Raw genomic sequence first — 26,586 nt, 5'->3', positions numbered from 1 at the left:
AATATAATATATTATATTATATTATATTATATTATATTACATTATATTACATCATATTATATCATATTATATCATATTATATCATATTATATCGTATCATATTTTTATTTTATTTTATTCTGCGCTTTTTAAAAAATTTTATTCTGCTTTTTTTTTTTTTTTCCCTCTTCTCCCCAGCCATGAAACCTGGCGCCCGGTTGATGGTGCAACAGATACCGGCCACCCCCTCCACCCCCCCCTTTCCCTCCCATCGCCGCCCATTTCACGTGACGTGGCCAAACCAGTCAGCGAGTGGGACTGGGCAGCCTGGCCATACTGGGGAGCCAGCGCTGCCCCTAATCCCCCCCAAGGAAGCATCTCTGAGTCCTCTGCCTTCCCCAGAGCGAGGGGCGAGGTTCCAGCCCCCCGGCCTCGCCCCCCTCCACCCCTGTGCCCCCCGGCACTGAAGGTGGGTAGCGCTTCCCTGTCCCCTCGCTCCTCTTCCTCGCTGTCACCTCGCCGGGACCCCAGCGAGCCCCTTCCTAGAGGCCTCCCCAAAAGCTTCCTGCTATTGTCTCCTCGGGCTTGAAAAGTAACTCGATTTTGCCTTTTTTTTTCCTTTATTTTATTATTATTTTTAAAAATTATTATTATTCTCACCACTACTATTTGTCGGGCGAGAGTGGAACTCGCTCCTTGTTCTCCTTGTTCTCCTTGTTCCCCTGCTGTGGATCCTGCTCCTTTTTAGAGAATCCCGTGGAAATGCTCCTTCCTTAGACCGGTTACACACCAACCATCCCCCGGGGGTCGGGGGGACACACACCTCCCTTAAATCCCTTTATTCCCGGCTCGCTTCCATCCTTACCCCTTCCCAGCGCTGCCTCCGGCTTCTCTCCCTCTCCTCGGCCGCCTCCCCGTCTCCCGCTGTCCTCCCAGGGTATCAGCCCTTATCTGCTGGTTATCTCTTCTGCTGCTAAATTCAGCCCAGCGGAGGGGTTCAGCCGGGGGAATCTGCTGGTTAAACCCAAAGCAGTCCCAAGAGTTTTCTCTCCGGCCATAATTCCCGCCCGCGCCCCATCCAGCCCTTCTCCCGGTGTGAGGTTGGTTTTCAGGGAATCCTACAATTCCTGAACGGTTTGGGTTGGAAAAGGCCTAAAATTCACCGAGTTGTGACCCCCCTGCCGTGGGTAGGGACATCTTCCACCAGGCCAGGTTGTTCCAAGCCCTGTCCAAGAGGCTCCCTCCACGATTTGCAGAGAAAACAGCACCTCAATTCATCTCACCCCCTTGGGAATGGGATTTCACCCTGACCCCTTTCCACAAGTGGGATTTGGGGTCTTGCCATTGCACATCACCTGCAAGGCCCCGATAGCATACCAAGGCCCAAACCCACCCCAAATTCCCCCAAATTCCCCCAAATTCGAAACGAACCCAACACGAAGTGAAGCCCCCCTTTCCCCCACCCTGTCCCACCACTCTGGGACGTTTCTCCCCATCCACACCTCCAGCATTCCCAGTCCCCAATGGGTCACCCCACTGTGCTGCCAGCTTCTCCCATTCCCCCACACGGGAAAAAACGGGGGAGATGGATTAAAAAACGCCTGGGAGCGGGAGTTTTGTGGGCGCTGCTCGGGGTCTGCTCCCCACTTTGGGCAGCACTGATGGGGCTGCAGTGGGTAAAGCCCCCCACCCTCTCTTTAACCCCCAGGTCATGCTTGGCCGGGCTTTAGGGGGTGTAGACACGCGTGGGAGGGAGGGTCGAGCCATCCTTCCTCCTTTCCCTCTTTCCCCCCTTCTTTTCCCTAATTTAAGTCCCCCCCACCTCACCCCTGCTCAGCCCCCTCCCGCCGCTCACATCAAACGCCGGCCCCGGAGGCCATTAACAACTTAAAGCACCGATCGTACCTGCGGGACAAAGGTTTTTGCTCCGGGCCAGAGGAGAGAGCATCGCTGTCTCTCACCTTCCCGGCTGTGTCCCCCCTCCTTTCACCTCCCCCCCCTTCTCTAACCTCCTTATCTGCCCGCCCGGGGGGGTCCCGGCCCGGCCGCCGCCGCATCCCGCATCCCGGCAGCATCTCCCCCTGATCCCTCGGGGGTGTTGGAAGGGGCGGGCAGGGTTGGGGGGGGGAAGGGAGGAGGAGACTGCCCGAGGGTTTTAAACAGCCCAGCCTCATGGTGGAGGGCGGGGGGGGAGGGGGGGTGGGAGGTGATGGATGGAACCCGGTGGGAGCAGCTAAATCCAGGCGGGAGCTAAATTTCCCCTCCGGAGGGACCTGGACTTCTTGCTTGGGGTCTGGAAGAGGCAGCGGGACCTGTTGAAGGTGGGGAAGGAGGGCGGTGGGGAAGCGTGGCGGTGCTGGGGGTGGGGTGGGGGGTTGCCGGAGGAAAATCGCATCGCTGGTGGTGTTTTGGTTTTGGCTGGAAGGCTGCGCCCACGCGAGACCGCTCCGGGGAAAAGTGGAGCCGAGGGTTTTCCACGCGCTCCCCACCGCTCTGGATCGCGGCTGGGCTTTGGGGAGGCCCCGCACGAGATGTACCAGAGCTTAGCCATGGCAGCCAACCCCGGCCCTCCGGCGTACGAGGGGACAGGTGGCTTCATGCACAGCGCGGCCGCAGCGTCCCCGGTCTATGTGCCCACCACGAGGGTCACCTCCATGCTCCCCAGCCTGCCCTACCTGCAGAGCAGCGCCTCTTCCCAGCAAGGCAGCCCCGTCTCCAGCCACTCCATCTGGACTCAGCCCGGAGCCGAAAGCGCCGCTTACAACCCCGGATCGTCTCACCCTCCCGTGTCACCTCGGTTCTCCTTCTCCACCAGCACCCCCATCCCGGCCACCTCTTCCCGGGAAGCGGCGGCGGCTTACAGCAGCTCCTTGAACCTTTCTGCTAACGGGAGGGAGCAGTACGGCAGGGGCTTCGGCAGCTCCTATTCCAGCCCCTACCCGGCCTACATGAGCCCCGAGATGGCCACGAGCTGGACTTCCTCGCCCTTCGACAGCCCCATGCTGCACAACCTGCAGAGCCGAGGGACGCCCGCGGCCGCCCGCCACGCCAACATCGGTGAGCACACGGTTGGGACGTGGGAGGGAAGGTTTCACCCCCTTACCCACCAGATTTTGGGGAGCGCACCCCTCTGGGTACAGACCCACAGGGCAGGAGGGGAGAATTTGGAGTATTGGGGTTGGCGCTGTCTGGGAGGCTGGAAAACATTGGGGTCTTTATTCTTATTAATTCTGCAAAATGTTTCGCGCATCCTCAAAGGCCGCAGTCTTCAAGAAGTAAATGAAATTTAGGGCAGGGAATGATGAGCCGAGCTCCGGAGCGAGGGCCCGCTGGCTCCTCGAATAGCTCAGAGGGGATTTAGGGACTTCCAGGAGTCTGATTTTGGGGATGACTCTGGGATGTAGGACCAGGACACATCGACAGCCCCTTCCTGAGCCGGCTTGAGGTGTAAAACTGGGAGAATTAAGAAATCAAAGTTGGGTCCATGAATTCCAAATCTTCCCTTCGGGCTGTTTTACGTTCTGGTCTCTTAAAGGAATTTTTGGGCTACAAAAAGGGAGAGCAGAGAGAAATTTAGAGCTGAGGTGGGGGAGATGATGGAGAAGGATTAAAAGAAATGCATTCACATTTATAATGGCGCTTTTTGGGGAACTCAGGCACATCTGAACAACACTCTGGTATTTCAGCGTCTCCTTATCCCAAAAAATCTCACTCTGATCTCTTGTGCCGAGTCCGGTCTCGGAGCCTTTCATTTCATTAAATTCCTCTGGTTCCTACAATGAATAATTGGTGCGAACGGCTTAAAATACTGCTTTTGTATTTCGTGGAGTGGAAGAGGGATAAAAAGGGGAGAGAAACGCAGGCACATTTTTGCATCGTGGTTTTATAAACCCTTTTTTCCTTCCCGCCTCCTCTCCATGAAGGTATTTCTGTCGGCTTTGGGGTCGGGGTTAACAAAGAAAACACCTCAAATTTGTCTGCAGATCTATTTTACGATTGTGTTCTCTGACCCGAATTTTGGAGGGTGATTTTTTCATCGTGTCCAGGAGGATTTGAGTTGTCTTTAGTATTATTTTAAGATGTTAAAAGAAGGAAAGTTGGGTGTCGGTGAAGGCTTGGCCTTGCCAACATCTTGTGCTTTTCTTTAGGTGCTATAAAATTTCACAAAACGAGGAACAGAATAAGGATAAAATTTTAGCCAGTCAGACAGTGCTTTTTGGGAAGATCGTAGAGGAAAAAATCAGAATTAATTAAACAACCAAATATTAATTTTATATTAGTAAGGACGTATGAGTATTTATATTTTACCATGGTGCCATCTCCTTCTTGTGGGGAAAAAAAAAATTAAAAATCACCTTTTTGCGGTGGTTTCACGAGGGCTCCTCATAATAAAAATAACCTAAACCCAAAATAACGCAAATGAAGAATTGCAGTTGCAGAAACACCCATCAGCTTTTAAAGGGCTGAGCGTGGCGATTTGGGAGTTTTGAGCCTGATGGTTCGTGCTGCAACTCCGCATTTTCATGGCTAAAAACGGGATTTTAAATAGCACGACTGGGAAGAAGGGATGAGCTGAGCCAGTCCAAAAAATGGTTTTTAATGAGGGAGGAAGGAGCCGGGACTCCTGTTCAGGCCAGGTCCTGACTCGGTGCCGGATTCTCGGCAGCGCGGCCGAATCCGCGGGATTCATTAGCATGGGGCTAATTACGCCTCTGCCTTGGAGATGGAAAAGCACTCGCATTTTAAAACAAAAGTACTTTGGTTAAAAATAAAATTAAAAATAAAACGAACTGCCTGCGAGCTGGTGAGTTTTAAACGGATTTTTGGAAGGCAGCTCCTCCGGGAAGTAATTTAAGGTCCAATTTAATGTTCCCACTTCTGAGTCGGGACGCGGCCGCTGCCGGGTCCCTCCTTGAAGCCGAGCGATGCTTTGGGTTGAGAAAAGCACGTAGAGGCTGGCTCTGGGTTCTGAGCAGGGAAAGGCTTTTATTATAATGATTTTAAAGGTAAAAAACCCTGAAAAAGAAAGCGCTGGAAGATGTAGTGGCGGGGACACCGTCGTGGATTGCTCCCATCCAGACTAATTTTAATCCCACATCCGAGCCTGGTCAGCACCTGAGAAATTCCTGGCACGGTGGAGTTGACTTCTTTGCCTTTTCGTAGGGCTAAAAGTAATTTTATTCTCTGCACAGCGAGGAATCTCAAGGTGGGAACGCAATCCTTTTAAATCGAGTGCTATTTGCAGCGCTCTCGGTTTTTTTCCCCAGAGAAATAACCACCCCCTTCGGGTAGTGCTGAATGCAGAGCAGCCCTGGGGTCATTAAAATTTTAATTATTATCATTTTTTAAAAATAAAGATCAGGTATAGGAAGGTGTAGCTGAATATAAAGATACGAATTCACAGTCTATGCAATTGGGCATGACTTTTTTTCCCCCGTTTTATAAAAATATATCCCTGTAACAATAAAGCAACACACAGGGAAAAGAAGGTTAGCGAAAATGCATTCGGAAAAAAATAACACTAAAAGAAATACAAATCTTCTTGTTTTTCCCTAAATTGAGGAGTTTTGGCTTGGGTTAAACTGGGAAGGATGGCTAAAACACACGGGCCCGTTTGAAAAACTTTCCCCGGTGTGAGTTCAAAATGCCAAATTTGGGCTTTTCAGGGTAAGTTTGGTGACTGATTTCATTACCCTGGAGAGCAGGATCAGACCCTGCGGTCGAGGCAGTGAACTTGCCCCAGGCATTGCCTGCGATGGAGTTACTGTGAATTCCCGACTTAATGAGGCATGAAAAGGACCAGCTGCAGAATCCCCTCTCAAAAGACTTCCCCGCCAGCACCAAAAATCTCTTGAAATCGCTCCCAAAATTGCCCTGGAAGAGCAGTTTGGCTCTCGCCCCTTCCCCAGGCGGAGGGGAGCGGGGATGGAGGGGTCCGAGCGCATCCATCCCGCAGCCCCTCGCTGCCTCCTGGATCTTTCCAGGCTGGGGAAGGACGCGCAGATCCCAGGTTGCCACCCCCGTTCCCTTTTATTTCGCTCGCAGCGGGGATTTTACTTTCGCTGTGGCATCGCGGAGGTTGCTGTGGTCGGGGATGAATCGGGGCTGTGGTGCTTTTCGGTTTTTGCTTTGGGTTTTTTTTTGGCTAAATCGAAGTCAGGGCTCCTCAAACAGGCGCTGCTGGAACAGAGCAGCAGCATCTGGGAAGATCAAAGCCTGGAGCAGACACTGGGTTGGAAAATGTCCCTTCTGCTGCTGGTGGGGGAGAGATTGGGAACCAGATCTTAAGCTTTCCCACAGGGATGCTAAGAGATCTGCCCTGTCGCATCCCGGGGCTGACATTTCCAGTGATTCATTGGCATTTGTTACAACCCTCTGCCCTACGAGCAGTCCCTGACCTTCCCCGTGCACCAAAGGACAAGGTGGAGGGTCCCTGCGGGGTGGCAGGCGGTGAGGGGGGCTCAGCATCGTCCTGTCCCTGATCCTGGATGGATGGGACCTTAGGATGCAGGGATGGGGCCACAGGACAGAGAGATGTGAGTGTAGGATGGCAGAAAAGGCTGTGGGACAGCGGGAAGGGGCTGTAGGACATCGGGAAGGAGGTGTGGGACATGGGGATGGGGGTGTAGGATATCGGGAAGGGGCTGTAGGATATCAGGATGGGGGTGTAGAATATCGGGATGGGGATGTTGGACATCGGGAATGGGCTGTAGGATATCGGGATGGGGCTGTGGGACATCAGGAATGGGCTGTAGGATATGGGGATGGGGATGTTGGACATTGGGAATGGGCTGTAGGATATCAGGAAGGGGCTGTAGGATATCGGGAAAGAGGTGTAGGACATCGGGAAGGAGGTGTAGGATATCGGGATAGGCTGTAGGATATCGGGAATGGCCTGTAGGATATCAGAATGGGGCTGTAGGATATTGCGATGGGGCTGTAGGACACCGGGAAGGGGTTGTAGGATATCGGGATGGGGCTGTAGGATATCGGGAATGGGCTGTAGGACACTGGGATGGGGCTGTAGGATATCGGGAATGGGCTGTAGGATATCGCAATGGGACTGTAGGACTCTGCAGTGGGGCTGTAGGATATCGGGAAGAGGCTGTAGGATATCAGGATAGGCTGTAGGATATCACGAAGGGGCCGTAGGATATCACAATGGGGCTGTAGGATATCGCGATGAGGCTGTAGGATATCGGGAACAGGCTGTAGGATATCGGGATGGGACTGTAGGACACTGCAGTGGAGCTGTAGGATATCGCGATGGGGCTGTATGATATTGCAATGGGGCTGTAGGATATTGCGATGGGGCTGTAGGATATGGTGATGGGACTGTAGGACACTGCAGTGGGGCTGTAGGATATCGGGAAGGGGCTGTAGGATATCGTGATGGGGCTGTAGGATATCGTGATGGGGCTGTAGGACGTGCCTGCATTTTCTCCATCCCCCGTTTCGCAAGCGGCCACATTTCTCACCTCAGCCCCGCGGGGTTTGCCCAGGGCTTTGTTCCCCCCTCCGGGCTCGAATCCACCTTCTGCTCTCCCTCCTAATTTAATTGTCACCCGTCAGTCTGGGATTTGGGATGAAACCCGCAGAACCAGGGTTTCTAATCTCTGAGCAAGATCAAGCTTGAACACACAAGTGTTTATTCCCCCCTCCAAGCCCCCAAGCAGTAGAATTTAAATTGTAAATAAATCAGTGATAATAATAAAAATAACGCCATCACGGGCACTCTGTCACCCTTATTAATAATTCAGTTCCTTACTTTAAAATTGTACTGAATTACCAAGCTTAACTAATGTTGCACAGAACATTGGGGTAGAATATAATAGAAATGTTCACAAATTTTTGTGGAGCAGTAAAACTTAAGGCAGTGGATGGTGGTGCTTAATCTAAAATTCTATTAAACCAGGATTAACTATTTTTCATCCATCCATGTGCATTTCTTTATCCCTGTAACAATAACAGCAATATTTATTTATTTATATTTTACTCTCCACATATTTTTATTGCCAGAAATTTTAAGGGAAAGAGGTGAAATTCTTGGAAACAGATGAGGGTTTATCAGGCAGAGTATTCCAAAGGAAACCAGGCCCAATCCTGACACCTCTGTGCTCTTCTGGTGCTGGGAAAACCTTGGCTTGGCCGGCAGAAAGGGGCATCCCAAAACTGGTTCTCCTAAATGCAGAGGGGTATTTTGAATAGGCAAACCATCTCACTCTGAAAATTGAAGGATGTAAGGAAAAAAAAATCAACAAAGCACCAAACAGCAAATAAAATTCCAGACTGGGTGAAAAAGTGGAATTTTATGTGCCTGAAGGTTGGCAGCCTGTTCTTTCGGGGGGAGGCTATTTGCAGGGGCTATGAAAATAAAGGTGCAATTTTAAAGAAAATCCAATTTTAGAAAATGGATTGTGTTGTCCCAAAACCTTCAGAAGTTTTGTTACTCATCAGCGCAGGGCTCTGGGCTGAAATTTTTGCTCCTTGTGCCCTGCAGAGCTTTGAAAACCTACGGGGGGCAAAAAAAAAAGGAATGCAAATATATCAACTTTGAGAGGTTTTATTTCCAAATCTGCACACCAGCCTGGTGTGTCCTTGCCTCTCTGCCATTTCCTTATTGAAAAGGAGGTGCAGAAATGGGATTTTTGGGGATCTCCCCCTGCTCCTGGGGATTCACGGGGCAGAGGAACTTGAAATCTTGGGTCCTTCAAGGCTTTTGCAACCCAAGTATAAAAAACTTAACAAAGAGCTTGTTTCCCCTTTACTGGCTGCAAAACCAGGTGGGAATATACCTCAAAAGCTCAGTCCATAGGCTTAGGAAAGAAAGTTTTGCTAATGCTTGGCGGGAAAGGCAGAAATGCAGATTTTTGCTGCACCAGCCGCGTGTTTCAGGGGTGTGGATCCCAAAAAATCGCAATCCAGTTGGCCAGGCTGGGTTGTTACAGTTCTGAGAGGCTCTGGAGTGGGGAATGTGTGTAATTATGCCTGCAGGATTGCAAAAAGGGAGATGGGAATATCTGGAAATGCCAAATATTCACCTTGCCGGCGGGTCGGAATCCGCGCTGCCGTCTGGCAGGAAGGTGTAAATTCGCCTTTGGTGTGCAAGTGTGAAACTGCTGCTTAAATAACCAGGGAAATAGGTGAGAATTTGCTCTGACCTCACAAATTAACCCAAATTACAGAAGCAAATTTCATTATAAGGTCGGATTGAGGTGTTGTTGGTTTTTTTTTAAATTTTAAGAAAAACTGGCCTTTCTCCTTCACCAGACACAACTCTTGCAGCTGTCTACGATCACATCCCACATTGTGGCAAAATATGAAAAACCTCTCCTGCCTTTCCAAGTTTTCCCCACATCATCGGTCACGGTGACCGGGCCTGAGCTGTAAATACATCTGTAATGACAAATTAAACCCAATTATCCGCCAGGCCTGAGCACTGAGGTCCTTCCTCACGCTTGCGTGCCAGCCCTCAAAAATAATCCCAGCACGAGCGGCGTTAAAAAAACACCCGTGCTTTCAAACCTACTCAAAAAAATGTTGGGTTTGTTTCCATTCTTTCTTTTTTTTTTCCTTTTTTCCCAATTTTTTTTAATTTTCCAGAAGCTCCTTGCAGCAGGGTGGGTTGAGCTCGCAGCATTCCCCGCGCTCTCGCACCTTTCTAAACGCTCGCGGCGCTCGGCGGCGATTTCGTTTTCAATACGATAAGCTCGGGCTGGGTTTTCTCATCCCCCAAAAAAAGAACTGGCGGGTGCTGGGTTTGCTCCAAAAGAAGAGCCAGGCAGAGATTTTTCCAAGTTGGATTCAGATCTGACCCTGCCATCAGCGCTGAAATGTTTCAGCTTCAGGGTTTTGGCAAGACCAGGATTTCTAAGCCAAATTTGGGGCAGTGTCAACTGGAAGAGAAAATAATTTTTTCTTTTCCAAGCAGTGCCCAGTGATTATTTTTTTTCTCAATTATTTGCTCACACAGAGGGGATTTTTGCTTAATGAGGTGGATTCTACCTAACTGTAGAATGAAGTCTTTGCTCAGGGGGAACAAATTGGGTATTTCCAAAGTCTTTTTGCTTTCTGTGTCTTTCTCAGGCTGAACCTGCTCAGGTTTTTAGGATCAGCCATCCCCTAAAAAACAGATTCTATATGGACTGAGACAAAGAAAAAAACAACCTCAAAAATACCTATGTTCACTAGGAGCTGGTGCAGGATCAGGCCCATGCAAATAGATTCCATAGGGGAGAAACTCAGCCCACTGCAAATTACATGGGAACTTACATGTGTTCTCAGGGAGGTGAAACCCCAAAATCCAGTGGGATCTTCCTTTTTTTCCCCTGAGAAGTAGCCACTTCATTTATATGAAGGAATTAATGATGTTTTTTTAATTACTTTTAGTTACGCCTAAAGCTTGTGAGATCTTTAGTAGAAATGCTCACACCAGCCTTGGGAGAGACCCAAAAATGAATTTTGTTTGTGAAAGAGGAAAAGAAATAACTCCTGGAAAGTTAAAAAATTCCTGATTTTTGCAGCAGAGGTGGGGTGAGGGCAGCCGGATGAGGGATCCACAGGGCTGATCTGTCTCCACCAGGGACTGGTACTGGATTGCTTCTGAATCCGGGATAACAACATCACTGCCTGGAAATGCTCCCTCCTAATCCCTGGGAATTAAGTTGGTGTCTGCTGGGGGAGCATTTCAGGAGAGGTCCCGTGGTGGGGGCACCACTCCCTGCTCCTGCTCTCCTTCCCAGAGCTCAGCCCTTTTCCGCTCCCAGCACGGGGGATTTACAGGGAGCTGGGATGGGGCTGGGTTCCCATCACCACCAGAATCCCCTACAAGGTTTAAAACCCAATTTTGAGGGCAGAGATGAAACAGGGAGGGAGAAGGAGACCACACCAAGCAAGATTTTACCAATTCTTCCCTGGTTTTTCCACATGCAGCTCCCTGTGTCCATAATATTTAAGCAAATTCCAGGCTGCCCTCTGACCTCAAGGGCCTCCTTTGGCTCTGCAAACACCTCCAGACAGTTCAGGAGACATCTCCCTCTTGCTGGATTCCCAGCTGCCCACCCCAGCCCTCGTGCTTTGGTGCACCTCAATTTTCCTTCAAGCTCCAGCTTCGGGAGTGCTGTTATCTCATGTCAGGCTCTGCTCTCTCACAAATGGAAAGAACAGTTTTCCTGGACAAGGGAGAGGCTGGAAAACCCTGACTCCTTCATGCTGAAGGCAAAAAAAAAAAGGAGAAAAATCTAATATTTATTATTTAAACTCCTCTGAGTTTCCAAGCCAGACTCTTGGATTTGCAAGCCAGGGAGCCACCATTATTCAACCGGAGCTGTAAAAAAAAAAAAAAAAAAAAAATCAGTGAGGCCCTGAGCCCCAGACATCAGGACTCCTCCGAGTGACGTGTGGTCCCAGATGTCTGAGATTATTTTGGGAAGGGAGTGCTGGCCCCAGGGGCTGCCTGCCCGGGGGACTGGCTGCTGGGAAGGACTCTGGGTTGGGACACGCCTGGCTGGTGTGGAGCATGAGAGGGGCAGCTGCTTTGGGGAGGGGGGGATGGCTCTGGGATGATGCTCTGCATCCTGGGCATGACTTTTCCCATGTTTCATTCCTTCCCTGGGAAACAGAGTGATGCTGGAATTCATCCTGCCCCTCTGGACAGGAAGATCTGGGATTGAGGGTCTTTTCACTTCCCAAAATAAGTAGGACCACAAGCAGGAGGGTGAAATCCCCCTTTTGCCTCGAGCCAGGGAAGGGTCTCTTCTCAGCACTTCTCTTCCCAAACCCACATCCCAGCCAGGCTCTGCCACCTCCCTCCTCACAAATCAATAACAACGGGTGAGCAGGTTAATTATAATCACAGAATAAACGCCGCGGTCTCAAAGTTCACCCAACTTCAGCAGCGTTTCAAAACGAGCGGACGGCGCCAAGAAACTTTCATTGATTCCTCTGGGGCAGGTGTGGGAGTTTGAACCTGTCCCCAGGCTGATCTTGATTCCAGGCCTACTCAATTTTCCTCCTTATCTCGACTTTCCCCTATCTTATAATGCCTGTTATTTTAGATAAAAAGTCCAATCAATTGAGTTAGAAAAACTGCAAGTTATATGTGGCCCTGATAAGTTCGGTACCTGCCGTTTTATTGGCCTGGGCTGCGAAGTGACCTTTGCAGATGCTTTATCATCCCCTCCTCCCGCCCTGCTCGGGGGCTGAGTTGACTTAACGTCCAGAATAACTAATAAAAGAGGAAAAGAGAAGGGCCAGGGGTTAGACAAACTCACTGTCCCCTCTAACGTGATGAGCCGTAGTAAACACCTTTTTGTTTGTCCCTGGCTGGAGTCCTGCTGGGAGGTTGGATCTGGCCTGGCTTGTGCTGGTGCAGCTCCTCTGAGCGGGATTTATCAGCTTTATTGGAGGCAGAGCCTGTGTCTAAATCAGGGAAATTAGAACAAAACTGGGACAGGGGTTTGGATGTGTCAGTATTGGTCAGTGGTGTCGTGCTCAGGGAGGGATTGGACATATTCCATATATTCCATATATTCCATATATTCCACATATTCCACATATTCCATATATTCCTACTCGTGGTATAGACATGTTTTATATTTATAAAGTGAGGGATTTTAATATATCATATGTTTTTTACACATATAAAATGAGTTTTTTAAAATATGCATGTGTGTGCATTTGTGTATATATATATATATATATATATATATATGCACAGACCAGCACAGACCATTCTGTGTGTTCTGTGTGCTCTAAGTTCTACACAGTCACACAATAATAATTTTAATAGCAAAACCAGAAAGAATTGATGGGAGATGATTCCTAACTTGCTACAGTGGCATTCTCAAGGTCATCCCTGCCTATGGAACAGGGTCTGGAACTAAATTATGTTTAAGATGCTTTCCAACCCAAACTATTCTGTGGTTCTAGTACATGCTGTGTGTATATATACAAATATAAATGTATATATATGTATACCACATGCACACAAATATAATAATAACAATATTGTATTCCTACAAGAAAGATTTTGCCTGTTTGCTTTAGAAAAATGTTTGTCTTCCTGATCTGTGGAAAAAACCCACCCCAAACTGGAGTTGTAGGATTGTAGAAATGCATGTTTTAAGATCCCTAGCAGGACAACCACCTCAGCAGTGACTGAGGGCATGTGGATGAGCCTTTGGAATGCCCAAGGTTGGACATTCCCCATCTCCTAGTGAAAACCCAACAAACCATAATCTTCATTCACTGCTGAAGAATCATCTTGGGGTTGTGCAGAGGCAGGAGCTGGGCTCATTGATCCCTGTGGATCCCTTCTAGCTCAGGATATTGTGTGATTCTGTGATAATTGCCAGCCCCTGGCATGGTCCAAGCACATCTCAGGCTGAGCCCAGCACCTCCTGGTGCAGATCCTGGGAAGAAGTTTGGATGTCTGGGGTCTCAGAGCATTTGAACATGGCCAGACTCTGCTGGCTGGGCTTAGGGTCAGGCTGCACCACGTACCCAGGCTCAGCAGTTACCCCACAGCCATAAGGCCAATTCCCATGGCTCAGGAAGGGAGCAGCAGCTTGGCAGGACTCCACAGCACACCTGCTTGTGGTCCCCTGTGGGGACACCAGGAACAGCTGCACACGACCCACTGCCTGTTCCCAACTCAGAAACAGCAGCCCAGGAGGGATCTTGGCACTGTAAATCCCAAGCTTTTCTGATCCTCTTCATTTTTTTCCCCACTGTCCCTTCCCTGAGACCATCAAAGAAGGGTCTCTTATGGGCACATCCACTTGGAGATGGGCCAGATTTCAAGGAGGGCAAGGCTGTGGCTCTTTTTTTCTTTGTCAAAAGACAGAAAGACCATTTTCCAGGTGCCTCCTGCCAAGCAGACCCCAGGCTGTGGCTGACCCCATCTTGCCCATTCCCTGGGCTCTCCACGCTAATCTGAGATTTGTTAAAAAATATTTGGACAGTGGATAAGCGGAGGAATCTCCTGTTTATCAGAGGAGCCTGGGATATTTATAAGTGTAAGAACTGCAAGGAGGAGTAAGGAAGGGGAGGCCACCTTGGTGGGTGGGAGTTCACTCAGGCACAACTTGACAGTCAGCAGAAGCTGCTTTTGGACACCAGGTCGTCAAAGAGGCGGCCAAGAGGCTCCCACCAAGGGATGTCTGCACTGCTGTCTCCTTCAGAGCAGGCTGTGCACCTTTGGGATGTGGGACATGGCTCCTCTGTGTGTGTGTGGACTGCACTCAGCTCTGGGACAGCCATGGCTGGATGGTTTGGGCTCTGTCAGTGCTTCTCCAAGCAGCCAGGTTGGCCATTCTCCCAGCTCCTGCCCCTTCCCAAAACACTGTTGGGATCTGATTTAGAGGAAACCAGCTTGTTTCCACCCACCCTTCTCCCATCCATTTCTTGTCTCCAGCTGTGGCTTCTGAAAGTTGTCACTCCTTGCCATGGGGACAGTGTCACCACAGATGAAAAGCCTTGTTCAAGGGCATCCTATTGCAGAGCCAAGCCTAAACTCCAAGCCAGGCTCAGAATTTGCCCAACCTTCCCATCGTGGCCCTCCTGCACACGATCTCAGCTGGTCCTTTGGCTGCTCCCACCTCCACCGTCCTTCAAAGCGTGGAAAACACATCCACGGAGGAAAGGAGTATTCCTGGCTGCTGGCACTGGTGTGTGCCACAGACCTTGGCTTGCTGCAGGCAGAGCAGGGAGTGCTGCAGGGGAGGGACACAATGTTCTCTTTGCCTTGACGTGAAACATTTGGCCTGGGAAGGGTTGCACGGGAAACGTCTCGCCGCGGTGTTCCGCGAAGCCGGGGGAAAAGCAGATTTCTTCTGGAAAGCCAGACTGTAGGGTGAATGTTTTCTCAGCAATAAGTAGGCTCTTTATGTTTTCAGAGGGAAAATTGTTCGGCCCAGGCGGCTAACTGGGTACACAGCCGTTTTCTCCACCATAGATGTGTCAGATAAACCCTAAAACTTTCTGGGATGGCATCAAGCCATTTCTGTGAGGCTGCACAATGATGCTTTTTTTGCTTGAAACTGTGTTTCTGGCTAAGTGTGGGGAATTTTCCTGGTTCCTCACATCCTGCAGATCCTCAATCACACGGGTGATGCCTTAATCCAGAGCAGAGGAGAGCAGGGAGCCACATTCCCACAGCACCCAGCCCAGTGATGGGCACTGCTCACACTGCTCTCCCTGTGTTTAGATCCCATCAGTCTCTAAAACCCTGGGTGAATTTTCCCCAAATTCTGACCAAGAGGAAATAGGAAGAGAAGAGGGAGCAGAGGGTGAAAAGCCAACGAGCAAAATCTGTTTTTGCAGAATTATTCTTGGCTCCATTAATTCCATCCTCACTTTCTGACCAGCCTGTGATGTCCCCATGGACAAAGGAAAGGTTCACTGACAGCTTTCCTTTGGTTACAGAGCTCCTCCATGCATAAATTTGGGCTTTTAAAATCTGCAGTCACTCTCTGCCCATTCCTTTTTTGTCTCTCCTCTTTTTTTTCCTTCTCTGCCACAATCCTGGACCAAACTGGGCTGTGATCTGACCAGAAACCTTTTCCTCTTAAAATTTCAGCTTTTGAAGTCATGCAATTCATAGAAACACCTCAACCCAGTCCAAAGAAATAGAAGATGTGGCTTTCAGCTCCTCTAGCTGCAGCAAAATGCTGGTTTGAAGGACCCCAAAAAGCTTGGGAGAGTAGGAAGGGTTTCCAAACTGCCACTTTTTAATGGGAAAAGTTTTGGGATTTGGGACAAAGTGGTTGGGAATGGTAAATCCTGTTTGCCCTGCCATGCTGTTGTGGCTGTCCCTTGAAGCAGAAGGAATTCCAGGGTGGGATTCCAGGGTGTCCATGTCCTTGGCCTCAGCTGCGAGTGCCCCTGAGAGTCCATTTGGGGTTTGTGTATACACAGGATCGTGGCTCTCACCTCTTATCATAACAAATCGTTTTAGGAAACCGCTTCTCTGCTGGGAAAACCGCTCTCAGGCTGTGTTTAGAGCCTCTAAGTGGCCTGGCTGTGTTTGAAGGACAGTTCCTCCTTTGCTGAGCTGCTTCGTTGGGTTGAGAAGACACTTCTGCAGGGGGGACTGTTGATATCAAATATCTCTCCAGCTGTAAACAAAACTCCAGTGCTATATTAATGGAAGTCTCTTTCCATCCAGAGAGGGTGAAGGCAGGAGGGGGCTGGAGGGAAGTAGGAGACAACCTGATTGTTCCTCATTCAGGAGGGTCTGACCCAAACCAGGGTAGGGAGGGCTCTTTGTCCCCTTCCACAAGAAGAGAAATTCATAAATTGGATGTTGGCTCTGAACTGGAGGAATCAAAATCCTTCCTTTTTCTGTTATCATTCCTTAAGGTCCTGATCCATCAGGTTTATACATTCAGGGTGATCTGTCCTGTGCAAACAGATTGAATCACAGAATCACAGAAAGGTTTGGGTTGGAAGGGACCTAAAAGAACACCCAGTTTCACCCTCTGCCATGGGCAGGGACACCTTGCACTATCCCAGGCTGCTCCAAAACCCCATCCAACCTGGCCTTGGACATTCCAGGGATGGGTTTGCTAAAGAAAAGCGCAAGGGTTTGGATTTAGGAAGGGTTGTAGTCCCAGGCTGGCAGAGTTGGGGTTTGCAGAGATGATGGAAGAAGTCACTTCAAGCCTCTCTCCAGGCTGATTCTCCTGTTTGGGAAGGCAAAATTCCTGGGATTTTGGTGAGCCAGAGGTGCTGGAGGTGTGGGCTGGCAGGACAAGCTCCAATCTGCTTTTCTGATGACCCCAGCATTGTCTGGACAGGTCGATCTCAGTGGAGGTGAAGAACCCCTCCCAACGGCCAAGTGTCACGAAGGGCCACACCCAAGAATTCTTTTTTTTTCCCTACCAGACCCCTGTGCCCCTCTCAGGAGTCACTCCTGGCTCCCTGGGGACTGGATGTCCCATTGTGGAAGCTATTTCTGACACGAGCATACTCAAGGCCTCACCCAAGATTAGGAGGCTGTTGTGCAACACACAAGTGACATTTCCTGCCCTGGGGACCTTGCAGTGCTCATAAACAGTAGATGTGAGGGGAAAAAAATCTCATTTTACACAGCAAATCCATGACCAGGATAGGGTTGGGACACAATCCATCCTCTCCACTGGTCATTCAGTGAGATTTCACGATCTGCTCCTTCATTGACTAAAGACAGGGTTTTATGAAGAATTAAGCAGAAGGCCATCAGGATTAGCCAACACCAGCCCATAAAAAGGACTGAATGATCCCAAGCTACAAGATAAGGGCTTGGCAAAGCCACGTGGGGAAGCTGCAGGGAGGAAGATGAGGCCACTCAGCACACACGAGGCTCCCCCAGCCGTGGCCCAGCGTCCTTCTCAGCAAATCCAGAGCTGTACCTGCCTTCGGGAGAGGGAGTAAATCTCTCCAGCAGCGAGGCCATTACAGAGGTCACCGGATGGACCCATAAATCTCCATTATCAGGCAGCGGCTCCTGTGCCACAGAACGGAAATCATTGCCCTGAGTGCGACTGGGGGAGCCTTTCCTTCCCCCCTCATTGTTCAGGGAGCCGCTCGGGCCGTTCGCTGCCTGAATAAACGTTTCCTTTCCCGGCTGCAAAGTGCAAGGAATAAGTGTCAGGGGATCTCATAATGCCACGATTTAGAGCTGCAGCCCCGAGCCAGAAGCCAAGCAAGCACTTTGCTGCTTTTTTTTCCTGGGGAGTCTCCTTAATCCCCCGTTATTAATAACAGTGACAAATTAAATAATTAGTGAATTTGAAGCCCAGTGACCTCTGTGCCCAATTTAGATCCCAGCTCCTGTGGGCTCTGAGTCCTGGGAATATTTTGGTTTTCTGGGTCCTGGACACCCACCCACATCAAACTGCACGTGATATTTTCTCATTATTTTGTAGATATTCAGTTTTTTTTTTCAGAGCAGGGGGGATGTGTGGCTTGAAGGACAGCTCACAAAGCTCCTCTTGCCAAATTCATCCTGGACTTCAGTGATGCTGTGAAATTATATATATATATATATATAAAATGTATATATACACAAAAAATAATTATAAAAATATAATTTATTCTAGAGAGAGATCCAGCCCCTTGTTTCCCACTTCCTTAGGGCCCAAACACCCTTTGTTCAATACATGACACCCACCAAGCCCATATCATCATCTCTAAACCAACATCCAGAGTGTCCAAGACAACTCCTGTGCCATCCCAAGGCATTCCTTGGAGCAGGTGAGGATATCTCTCCTCCAGGTGGTGTCTGCCGAGGTCAAGGAGCTCTCCCTGCTCTGCCAGGGCTGCAGGAATGCTTTTAATGAGGTTGCACTCTGCAGATGCCATCTGACTCAGCACTGGGTGGTGCCCAGAGGGGACACACCCATCTGATACGGGATGTGATATGGGAAAGGCACCCAGGAACAAAGTCTGTCCCTTCCCATCTCAAACACCAGTGATTCCTGGTTATGAACCTTCACAGGGATCACCTTTGCCTGCAGCTCAGAGGGGAAAGTCTCACAAATGTTCTTGCCACGGAAACAGGGGTGGATTTTTGGAAATTTTAAGCAGTGAAAGTTTGGATGGAGCTTGGAGTGACCTGGGGTAGTTTAAGGTGTCCCTGTCCATGGCAGGGGTTGGAATGAGATGGGTTTTGAGATCTTCTCCTACCCAAACCATTCTGTGATTCTATGGAAGCCCCTTGAGAGAGATGTTCCAGTCCAAATCTCATGGAAGCTGGGAAATAAAAAAAAAAACCCCAAAACCCAACCCAAAGGCACCAAAGAAACAGGGAAGAATATCAGACAAATGCAGACGGAAAAGGAGAGCAGGTCTACACTGTTTTTTTTGGATATTGATGAGGAACCAACACTGAAAATAACGTGGCACTGGAGCTGAGTGTCCCACTCTTGGGAAATAACACTCAGCATTTGGCAACAAATTATTTATTGCCAGAAGATAGGAGATTGACATTCTTCTAAAACCAGAAATATATCCATACTTGACTTTTTTTTTAGGGACCTTCTTATTGAAAAACTAGTCCAATTCTTGATATTTGAGAGGAACTGTTAGGAATTTTCTCCTTTGTCTTTCATTAAAAACTTTCATATTTTGGTTTCCTGGTGGAAAAATCTCCAAGACTGAATTTTGTAATTAGTCACAAGCACAACTCAAATAATTCAAGTTTTAACTGCTAACTTTTGATTACCTCTGCTCTGCTGAATTCTCCCTGGATTTTGTCCATAACTCTGCACTGAATTATTTTTGAAGAACAAGAGATTTTTAATAGGAAAAAAATTACTGCAAAAATACTTTGGCTTTTTCTTTGGAAAATTATAATCAAAAACCTCAACAACTTCTAAGAAGGAAAAAAAAAATAAAAGTGAAATGTTTTCCTTTCTTGAGATTTTTCAAGGAAACGAGTTCTTTCCTGACCAGCTGTTCCAATCCCTTCTCTTTTCAAAGGAAGTTTATTTGATCTAGATTTTGGCTGTGACTCAATTTGTCATTTTAAGGGGGAAAGTGAGGGTTATGGTATCACTGAATCCATCCAAAAATCGCCTGGAGGGATTCCCTTCTTTTTGAAACCACCAGAATTGCTCCAGGGTAATGAGATTTTCCTAAAATGCTGGGGAGATGCTGGATTCCTGCTTTTCTGGCTCCAGAGCTGCTTGAGTACAATAAATTACTGCTCTCTACCATTTCCTCATGGACACAAGTGTAATCTCCTGCCATTTTTAGCCAGATCTTCTAGGGAGAATTAGGCTCACGTGAATATTTGTCTCTGTTAACTGGCGCCACTTCGTTAATTTTTTTTTTGTCCTTTGGCCGCTTCATGGTTGTGCAGTTTCCTGCAGATTTTCCAAAAATAGTCTGGGGAAAAGAGAAAATAAGGTTATGTCTGAACATAACCCTTGCTAGACAACAGAGAACCCACATGGGATTGAGGCACAACGCAGCAAGAAGCCAAATTTTGTTGGTTTGCTCCTCGGGGAGCAATTGTCTTCCAGCAGGAAGCTGAGATTTTTGTGTAAAAAGCAGGTGGACAAGCAAAAAGTTCTTGGTTTCTGGAAGGGTTTGTATGGAACAGGGAGTGTTTTTCCAAAGGATGATGCAGTGCTGTGCTGATCTTTGAACCTCCTGGTCCTTGCCACAGCCAGAGGGACTGGACTGGCCCAGCCCAGGGCAGTTCAGAGAATGACAGAATGGTTTGGGTTGGAAGGGACATTAGAGTTCATCTCATTCCACCCCTGCCATGGGCAGGGAAACTTTCCATTATCCCAGGGTGCTCCAAACCCCATCCAGCCTGGCCTTCAACACTTCCAGGGATCCAGGGGCAGCTACAGCTTCTCTGGGCTTCACCCCCCTCCCAGGGAACAATTCCTTCCTAAAATCTGATCTAACCTGATCAGCTGCCTGACCTCTGTGCTCTGTGGGGTTTGTGTTCATCTCTGGTCTCAGGAATCTGCCTTGATTGTAACCAGGGTTGTTCTCCTGCCCTGATCTGCTTGCCCTGGCTATGGCCAACCTGGAAAATTGGATAATGTCAGAGCAGAAGGGAAAGGTTTAATTTATATTTCTGTCTCCTGGAATCCATGTCCCAGCACATCCCTGCAGCCATGGAGTCCCTCTTCCCAATAACCCCTGGAGGAGCTTCTTGCAACCTATAAAATCTGAATATTTATCATTTCTTGAAATATCCCTTCTGGACTAAACTGAGAAGCAGAGCAGCAATTCAAGGTGCAACCACCTAATTAACTGAGTCTTTTTTTCCCCTTCTCTCCCATCCTGGCAGCAGAATTTTTTGATGATTATTCCGAGGGGCGAGAATGCGTCAACTGTGGGGCCATGTCCACGCCGCTGTGGAGGAGGGACGGCACGGGGCACTACCTCTGCAACGCCTGCGGGCTCTACCACAAGATGAACGGCATCAACCGGCCCCTCTTCAAACCCCAGAGGAGGCTGGTAAGTCAAACTCACACAGTGGGGTGAGGAGGAGGCAAAGAAATCTCAGCCAGGGGTGTTTCAACTCCATCTGCCCGGCTGAGGTTCCAGCTTTCAAAACAAGCCTGGTGTTCTCATGATTTTGGGATTTGTGGTGTCAGGTCAGCAAAAGCCAATTTGCAAAAGGAATTTTGGCAGCTCTTTGCAGTTCCAGCACAGTGCCAGCTCATCTTCTCTTATCCACAGGGGTCCCTGGTCACTGCTGGGTGAGCCCCTCCCTTCATGGTGATGCCCCCATTGTAGGGCAGGTCAGGGCATCCCAAAGGCTGTGAGTCAGGGTAGGGTATGCACAAGGAACCTGGGAGACAGGAACAGGAATGTTCAGCCTGGAAAAGAGAAGGCTTTGGGTTGATCTAATTGCAGCTTTCCTGAAGGAAGCCTATGGGAAAGATGGAGAGAGACTCTTTACAAGGATGACAGGACAAGGGGGAATGGTTTCCCACTGACTGCAGGTTTAGATGGGATATTAGGAAGAAATTCTTCCCTGTGAGGGTGCTGAGACTTTTGCACAGGCTGCCCAGAGAAGCTGTGGCTGCCCCTGGATCCCTGGAAGTGTCCAAGGCCAGGCTGGATGGGGCTTGGAGCAACCTGGGATAGTGGAAGCTGTCCCTGCCATGGCAGGGGCTGGAATGAAATGATCTTTAAGGTCCCTACAAACCCAAACCATTCCATAATTCTGTGAGCTCAGTGTTGATAATCTGCTGCTCCCATCACAACAGGCTGAGGAAGTTGGGATTGTTCAGCCTGGAGAAGGGAAGGTCCTGTGGAGACCTCACAGCCCCTGCAGTATCTGCAGGGTCCTACAGGGACTGGAGTGACAGGAAAAGAGTGATTGGTACAGCTTTAAAGAGGGGAAATTTAGGTTAGATATTGGGAAGGATTTTTTACTGTGAGGGTGGTAAGACTCTGGAGGGAGGCTGTGGATGCTCCAACCCTGAGAGTGTTCAAAGCCAGGCTCAATAAGGCTTAGAGCAACCTGGTCTAGTGAAGGCAGGGGAGTGGGGACTAGAGGAGCTTTAAGATCCCTTCTAGCCCCTTAAAACCCCATGATCCTACAACATTCTGTGACTCCACACCATTCTGTGACCATGAACCCAAGCTAAAAGCAGCCACCCGAAGGCCAGGTTTCCACACTCCTGGTTTTCCACAAGGCTCCATCCCCTTGGCATTGCTCAGCCCTGTCCGTGCCCAAACCCAGCCGTCCCCTGCGAGTGACAGGAGTGACACAGAAGTGTCACAGGAGTGACACGGGCAGCCACGGGCTCCGAGCGCCCTCTTGTGCAGACAGGATCCCGGCAGGATCTCACCCTGGCACCCAGGACCTTCCCTCTCTCATTTCTGTCTTCTTGGGCTGAGCTTTGACGGATGATGGGTCAGGCAGGTGTGGAGGATGTGGCTTTTCCTTCCTCCACCCCCCACTCTGCTTCCCAGCTCAAAACTTGTATTTTATATGGCTCCAAGCCTGCTCCTTTCTCCTGTTGCCTTCTGAGCCTCACTAAACCAGTTCACCCAGAAAAGGAACTTTGGGTCTGCTCCCTGCACTAATTAATTTGTGAGGCCTCCTATTAATTTATCAAGAGGAGGAAAATGCTGCTGGAAGCATCTCTTTTTTTATCTTCCCCTTGAGCTCTATGAGCAGCATAGCACAAAGCCAGCAAGGAATAATGTAATTTATGGTTTTGTTAACATTTTCTTGGGATAGCCACGATGCCTGGAAGGGCTTGGGAGCTGGAAAAGGCAGGATGGTCAGAGATCCAGACACCTTGGTGTAGGTGTGTGCATGTTCAGGGGGTGTCTAAGCTGCCACTAGAGCTGCTGGAGATCTGGGGCTCTGTTCAGGTGGGATTCTGGAGAGAAGGAGGCTCAGGGGGGGACCTTGTGGCTCTGCACAACTCCCTGACAGGAGGGGACAGCCAGAGGGGTCAGGATCTGCTCCAGGGAACAGGGACAGGAGGAGAGGGAATGGCCTCAAGTTATACCAGGGAGGTTCAGGTTGGACATCAGGAGGAATTTCTCCATGGAAAGGGTGGTCAGGCATTGGAACTGCCCAGGAAGGTTTGGAGTGCCCATCCCTGCAGGTGTCCAAGGAATGACTGGATGGGGCACTCAGGTGAGGATCGGTCACAGGTTGGCCTCGATGACCTTAGAGGTCTTTTCCAACCTTAATAATTCTATTTCATGTCTCTGGTGCCATCTGAGATGGCCCAGGAGAGCTGAGACCTCCTGCAGCCAGCGGAAAGGCAAGAAGGGCAGAAAGAGGCAGGGGCGAAAAGAGAAAAAAACCAGAGAAATAAGAGAGGCAAGAGGAGAGGGAGGTGCTGAGGGCACTGCAGGGCTGAAGGTGTTTCCTTGCTGTGTCCCCACAGTCAGCATCCCGCCGTGTTGGACTCTCCTGTGCCAACTGCCACACGACCACCACCACGCTGTGGCGCAGGAACGCCGAGGGAGAGCCCGTCTGCAACGCCTGCGGGCTCTACATGAAGCTCCACGGGGTAAATCACCTCTCTGGGAGGGTGTTCATGGCACCAGGCTGGGGTGGGCTCTCCACATAGCTCTGTGCTCTCCTGGAGCTGTTTTTCCTGCTGTCCTTTTGGGTATAGTTCCCCTCAAGGTTGTGTCATGTTTATTCCTGCACGCTGGGTGTTTCTTGCTTATTAATTAGGTCCTCTTTGCAAATAAGTCTTAAAACCTAATAAAACCAGGCTCAGATTCTTCCCACAGTAAAAAAGCCAAGTCAGAAGCACAAACTGATGATCTGCAGCTCCTTTCTGGCCCTAAAATACTTAATGCCATGGTGTGCTCTGCCTTTTATTCCCATTTGGATGCATTCCTTGAATCTCTCTTTGACCAGGGCTCCATCTTGTTACTCCACCACAAGTTAGAATTGGGATCATGCTCTCTTAGATGACCTTAAGGACATTCAGAAACCAAATGTGCTTTTCTGTTTGGATCCACAGGTCCCAAGGCCTTTAGCCATGAGAAAAGAGGGAATCCAGACGAGGAAACGCAAGCCTAAGAACCTTAACAAAACGAAGGCAGCGGCAGGTAAGCGTTGAAGGAAGGAATTTGTTTTATTCTGTGTTTTTGTGTGAGATCCAATGACAAAACAGGCCAATTTTTTTTTTAAAAAATGGGGGATGTCCAAATACCTGAATACCCTTCCAACTATTTTAAAATTTAAAATTTTAGAATTTAAAATTTTTACCGCACTAACTTCTGGGTGGGTGGGCCCAGTTCTGTGCTGAAAGGTTTTTGGGAAGAGCCTGTTTCACCCTCTGGTTTTCTCCCAGGCCCATCCAGCAGCGAGAGTCTCACTCCCACCACCAGCTCCACCAGCAGCAGCAGCAGCAGCACCACGACCACCGAGGAAATGCGCCCCATCAAAACAGAACCCGGGCTCTCATCTCACTATGGGCACCCCAGCCCTGTTTCTCAGGTATGGAGGGGAGGTGCTGGCAGTGGGGAAAAAAAAAAAAAAAAAGGGAAATAGGATGGTAGACATGGGGAGAACATCTTCAAAACTTTGCTTAGGTATTTAAAGACAAGCACCTGAAGGAAGGCTGTAGGAAAAGATGGAGAGAGACTATTTGCAAGGCTTCAAAATGGTTTCAAACTGAAAGAGAGCAGGTTTAGATTGGATATCAGGGTGCCCAGAGAAGCTGTGGCTGCCCCTGGATCCCTGGAAGTGTCCAAGGTGAGGTTGGATGGGGCTTGGAGCACCCTGGGATAGTGGAAGGTGTCCCTGCCCATGGCAGGGATGAGAATGAGCTGATCTTTAAGGTCTCTTCAAACCCAAATCATTCTGTGTTTCTAGAGTTAGAAGGAAAGGGAAAGAGGAGGAAAGAGCCTGGCCAAAGTATCCCACATAGGCTGCAATCTCCAGCCCTGCAGCAAATCCAGACACTTTTTTAAAACAGCACAAGACTAAAGGGATTCACACACTAAGGGGATTCACGTGGTCCTCTAAGCTTTGCAGCTTTTTTCACAGCATTCTCCTTTCCCCATAGGCATTCTCAGTCTCTGCCATGTCGGGACATGGATCATCCATCCACCCTGCCATCTCAGCTCTGAAGCTTTCCCCCCAGGCTTACCAGTCAGCCATGAGCCAGTCTCCCCAAACCAGCTCCAAACAGGACTCCTGGAACAGCCTGGTGCTGGCTGAGAACCACGGGGACATCATCACTGCATAACCTGGCCCCTTCCCTATGAACTCCAGGCTGATCTGCTTGAGAGATGAAGAAGATGCCTCATAATCATCAAGTCAATGTTGTCTCCACCTCCCCTGCTCTCCTGCCTTCTCTCCCCTTGTGAGATGTTCCAACAAAGAGGTAAAGAGAACTTAAAGAGGTGTAGGGGAGCTCTTGTGAAATGAACAGAGAAGACTCAAATCTCAGAGCAACTCAAGGATTTGAAGCCTTTTTTCACCACTTTAAATGAGCCTCTCTATTTGACTGTCACCACAGCCAGAAACACAGAGATGGACACAGTTCTTGAGTTTTAGTTAACAATATCTGGCATTTTCAGACTCAGACAATGGTGGAGCAGAGACACTTCTTCTGTCACCACCAATTATTTTCCCAAACAGAAGAAAATGCCTTTGTCTTCTCAAATTCAGTGATCTTCCACCAAATGGAGCCAGTTCCAGGACAGTTTGCTGAACAGACTTCACTAGAAGATTCTTTAGTGGCTTTAGTGAATTTGATATGATGTAGGGCAGAGAAAAACAGAGACATCTCCCCTCCTCCTCAGCTCACACACGTAGAGCATTGCCTTCATTTTCCTAGATTTTCCTTTCCTGGAAAGTTCATGAATGTCCGTATTTAATAGTAACTCCTTTCCTATTTATCACTACAAAATTGTGGGACTGTGTTTCCAAAAGGTTGTTGGCTGAGCCTGGAGTAGGTCTGTTCAAAGTCAAAGGGAGATTTTGGAAGAAGGAGCCTTCTGGAAGAAGGTAGATGAGATCCATGCTGGTCATCAAATCCTGGAGGAAATGGCTGGGCTCTTCCCTGATGGATAGCAACAAGCCAGGCTTAGAGATGATTCAAGAGCACAGCAAGTGAAGGATGCTCTTCTAATGCTGCTGTGCCATTGCTTTTCAGACAGATAATTTAATTATTTTGCCTATTTTTATGTTGGTTTGGATGCCACTGATGAAATCTGACTGTCACTTATTTTTGGCTGTACTGTGAGTGCCCACTTTCCCCATAACAGCTGGCTCATGACCATTTCCCACATCTAATCCTTTAGGATTTCACTTTTTGCAACAAGCAGTGGCTCCAGCCCCCACTGGAGGTGGCAGGGGCTGTTTTCTTTACCAAGCATGTGAACAGACTTGCTTGCCTGCAAGAGAAGCACAACTCCATTGAACAAGACTCGACTGTTTGCTTGCCCATAAGGCTCTCAGCTCCCAGGGAATCCTGGCAAATGGAGTTGGAAGAGATGCTAAGAGCCCATTGACTCATTCCCTTCTCCCAAAGGGATCAGTCCTGCCTAATCCAGCTCTGCCTCTGGTTTAACAAACTCAAACTCCAGCACAGCAGATGCCACAGCTCCCCTGGGCAGTCCAAGTGCTTCAGCAGATGCTTCCCATGATGTTTGCAT

The 26,586-nt window shown here is 49.0% G+C and overlaps 1 protein-coding gene across 2 annotated transcripts; it reads left to right on the top strand.

The window, feature by feature from the left end:
• Positions 1 to 2,510: 2,510 nt before the first annotated feature.
• Positions 2,511 to 25,172, top strand: GATA4 (GATA binding protein 4). 2 transcript variants are annotated; one of them, XM_033055885.1, is made up of 6 exons: positions 2,511 to 3,036; positions 20,777 to 20,943; positions 23,349 to 23,474; positions 23,940 to 24,027; positions 24,273 to 24,418; positions 24,990 to 25,172. In XM_033055885.1, the coding sequence occupies exons 1-6, from the start codon at positions 2,511 to 2,513 to the stop codon at positions 25,170 to 25,172; spliced, it is 1,236 nt and encodes a 411-aa protein (XP_032911776.1). The 2 variants fall into 2 exon arrangements, with proteins under 2 accessions (XP_032911776.1, XP_032911775.1); XM_033055884.1 differs by having other exon boundaries at positions 20,774 to 20,943.
• The last annotated feature ends 1,414 nt before the right edge of the window (positions 25,173 to 26,586 follow it).

The sequence above is a fragment of the Catharus ustulatus genome, chromosome 3 (assembly GCF_009819885.2).
Source record: "Catharus ustulatus isolate bCatUst1 chromosome 3, bCatUst1.pri.v2, whole genome shotgun sequence".
NCBI lineage: Eukaryota > Metazoa > Chordata > Aves > Passeriformes > Turdidae > Catharus > Catharus ustulatus.
This window is presented reverse-complemented; position numbering and strand designations above follow the sequence as displayed.

Coding starts and splice junctions, on each gene's coding strand:
- GATA4 (XM_033055884.1), top strand. CDS start 2,511: ATGTACCAGAGCTTAGCCATGGCAGCCAACCCCGGCCCTCCGGCGTAC. Junction 3,037..20,773: donor CGCCCGCCACGCCAACATCG/GTGAGCACACGG, acceptor CCATCCTGGCAG/CAGAATTTTTTGATGATTAT. Junction 24,419..24,989: donor ACCCCAGCCCTGTTTCTCAG/GTATGGAGGGGA, acceptor CTTTCCCCATAG/GCATTCTCAGTCTCTGCCAT.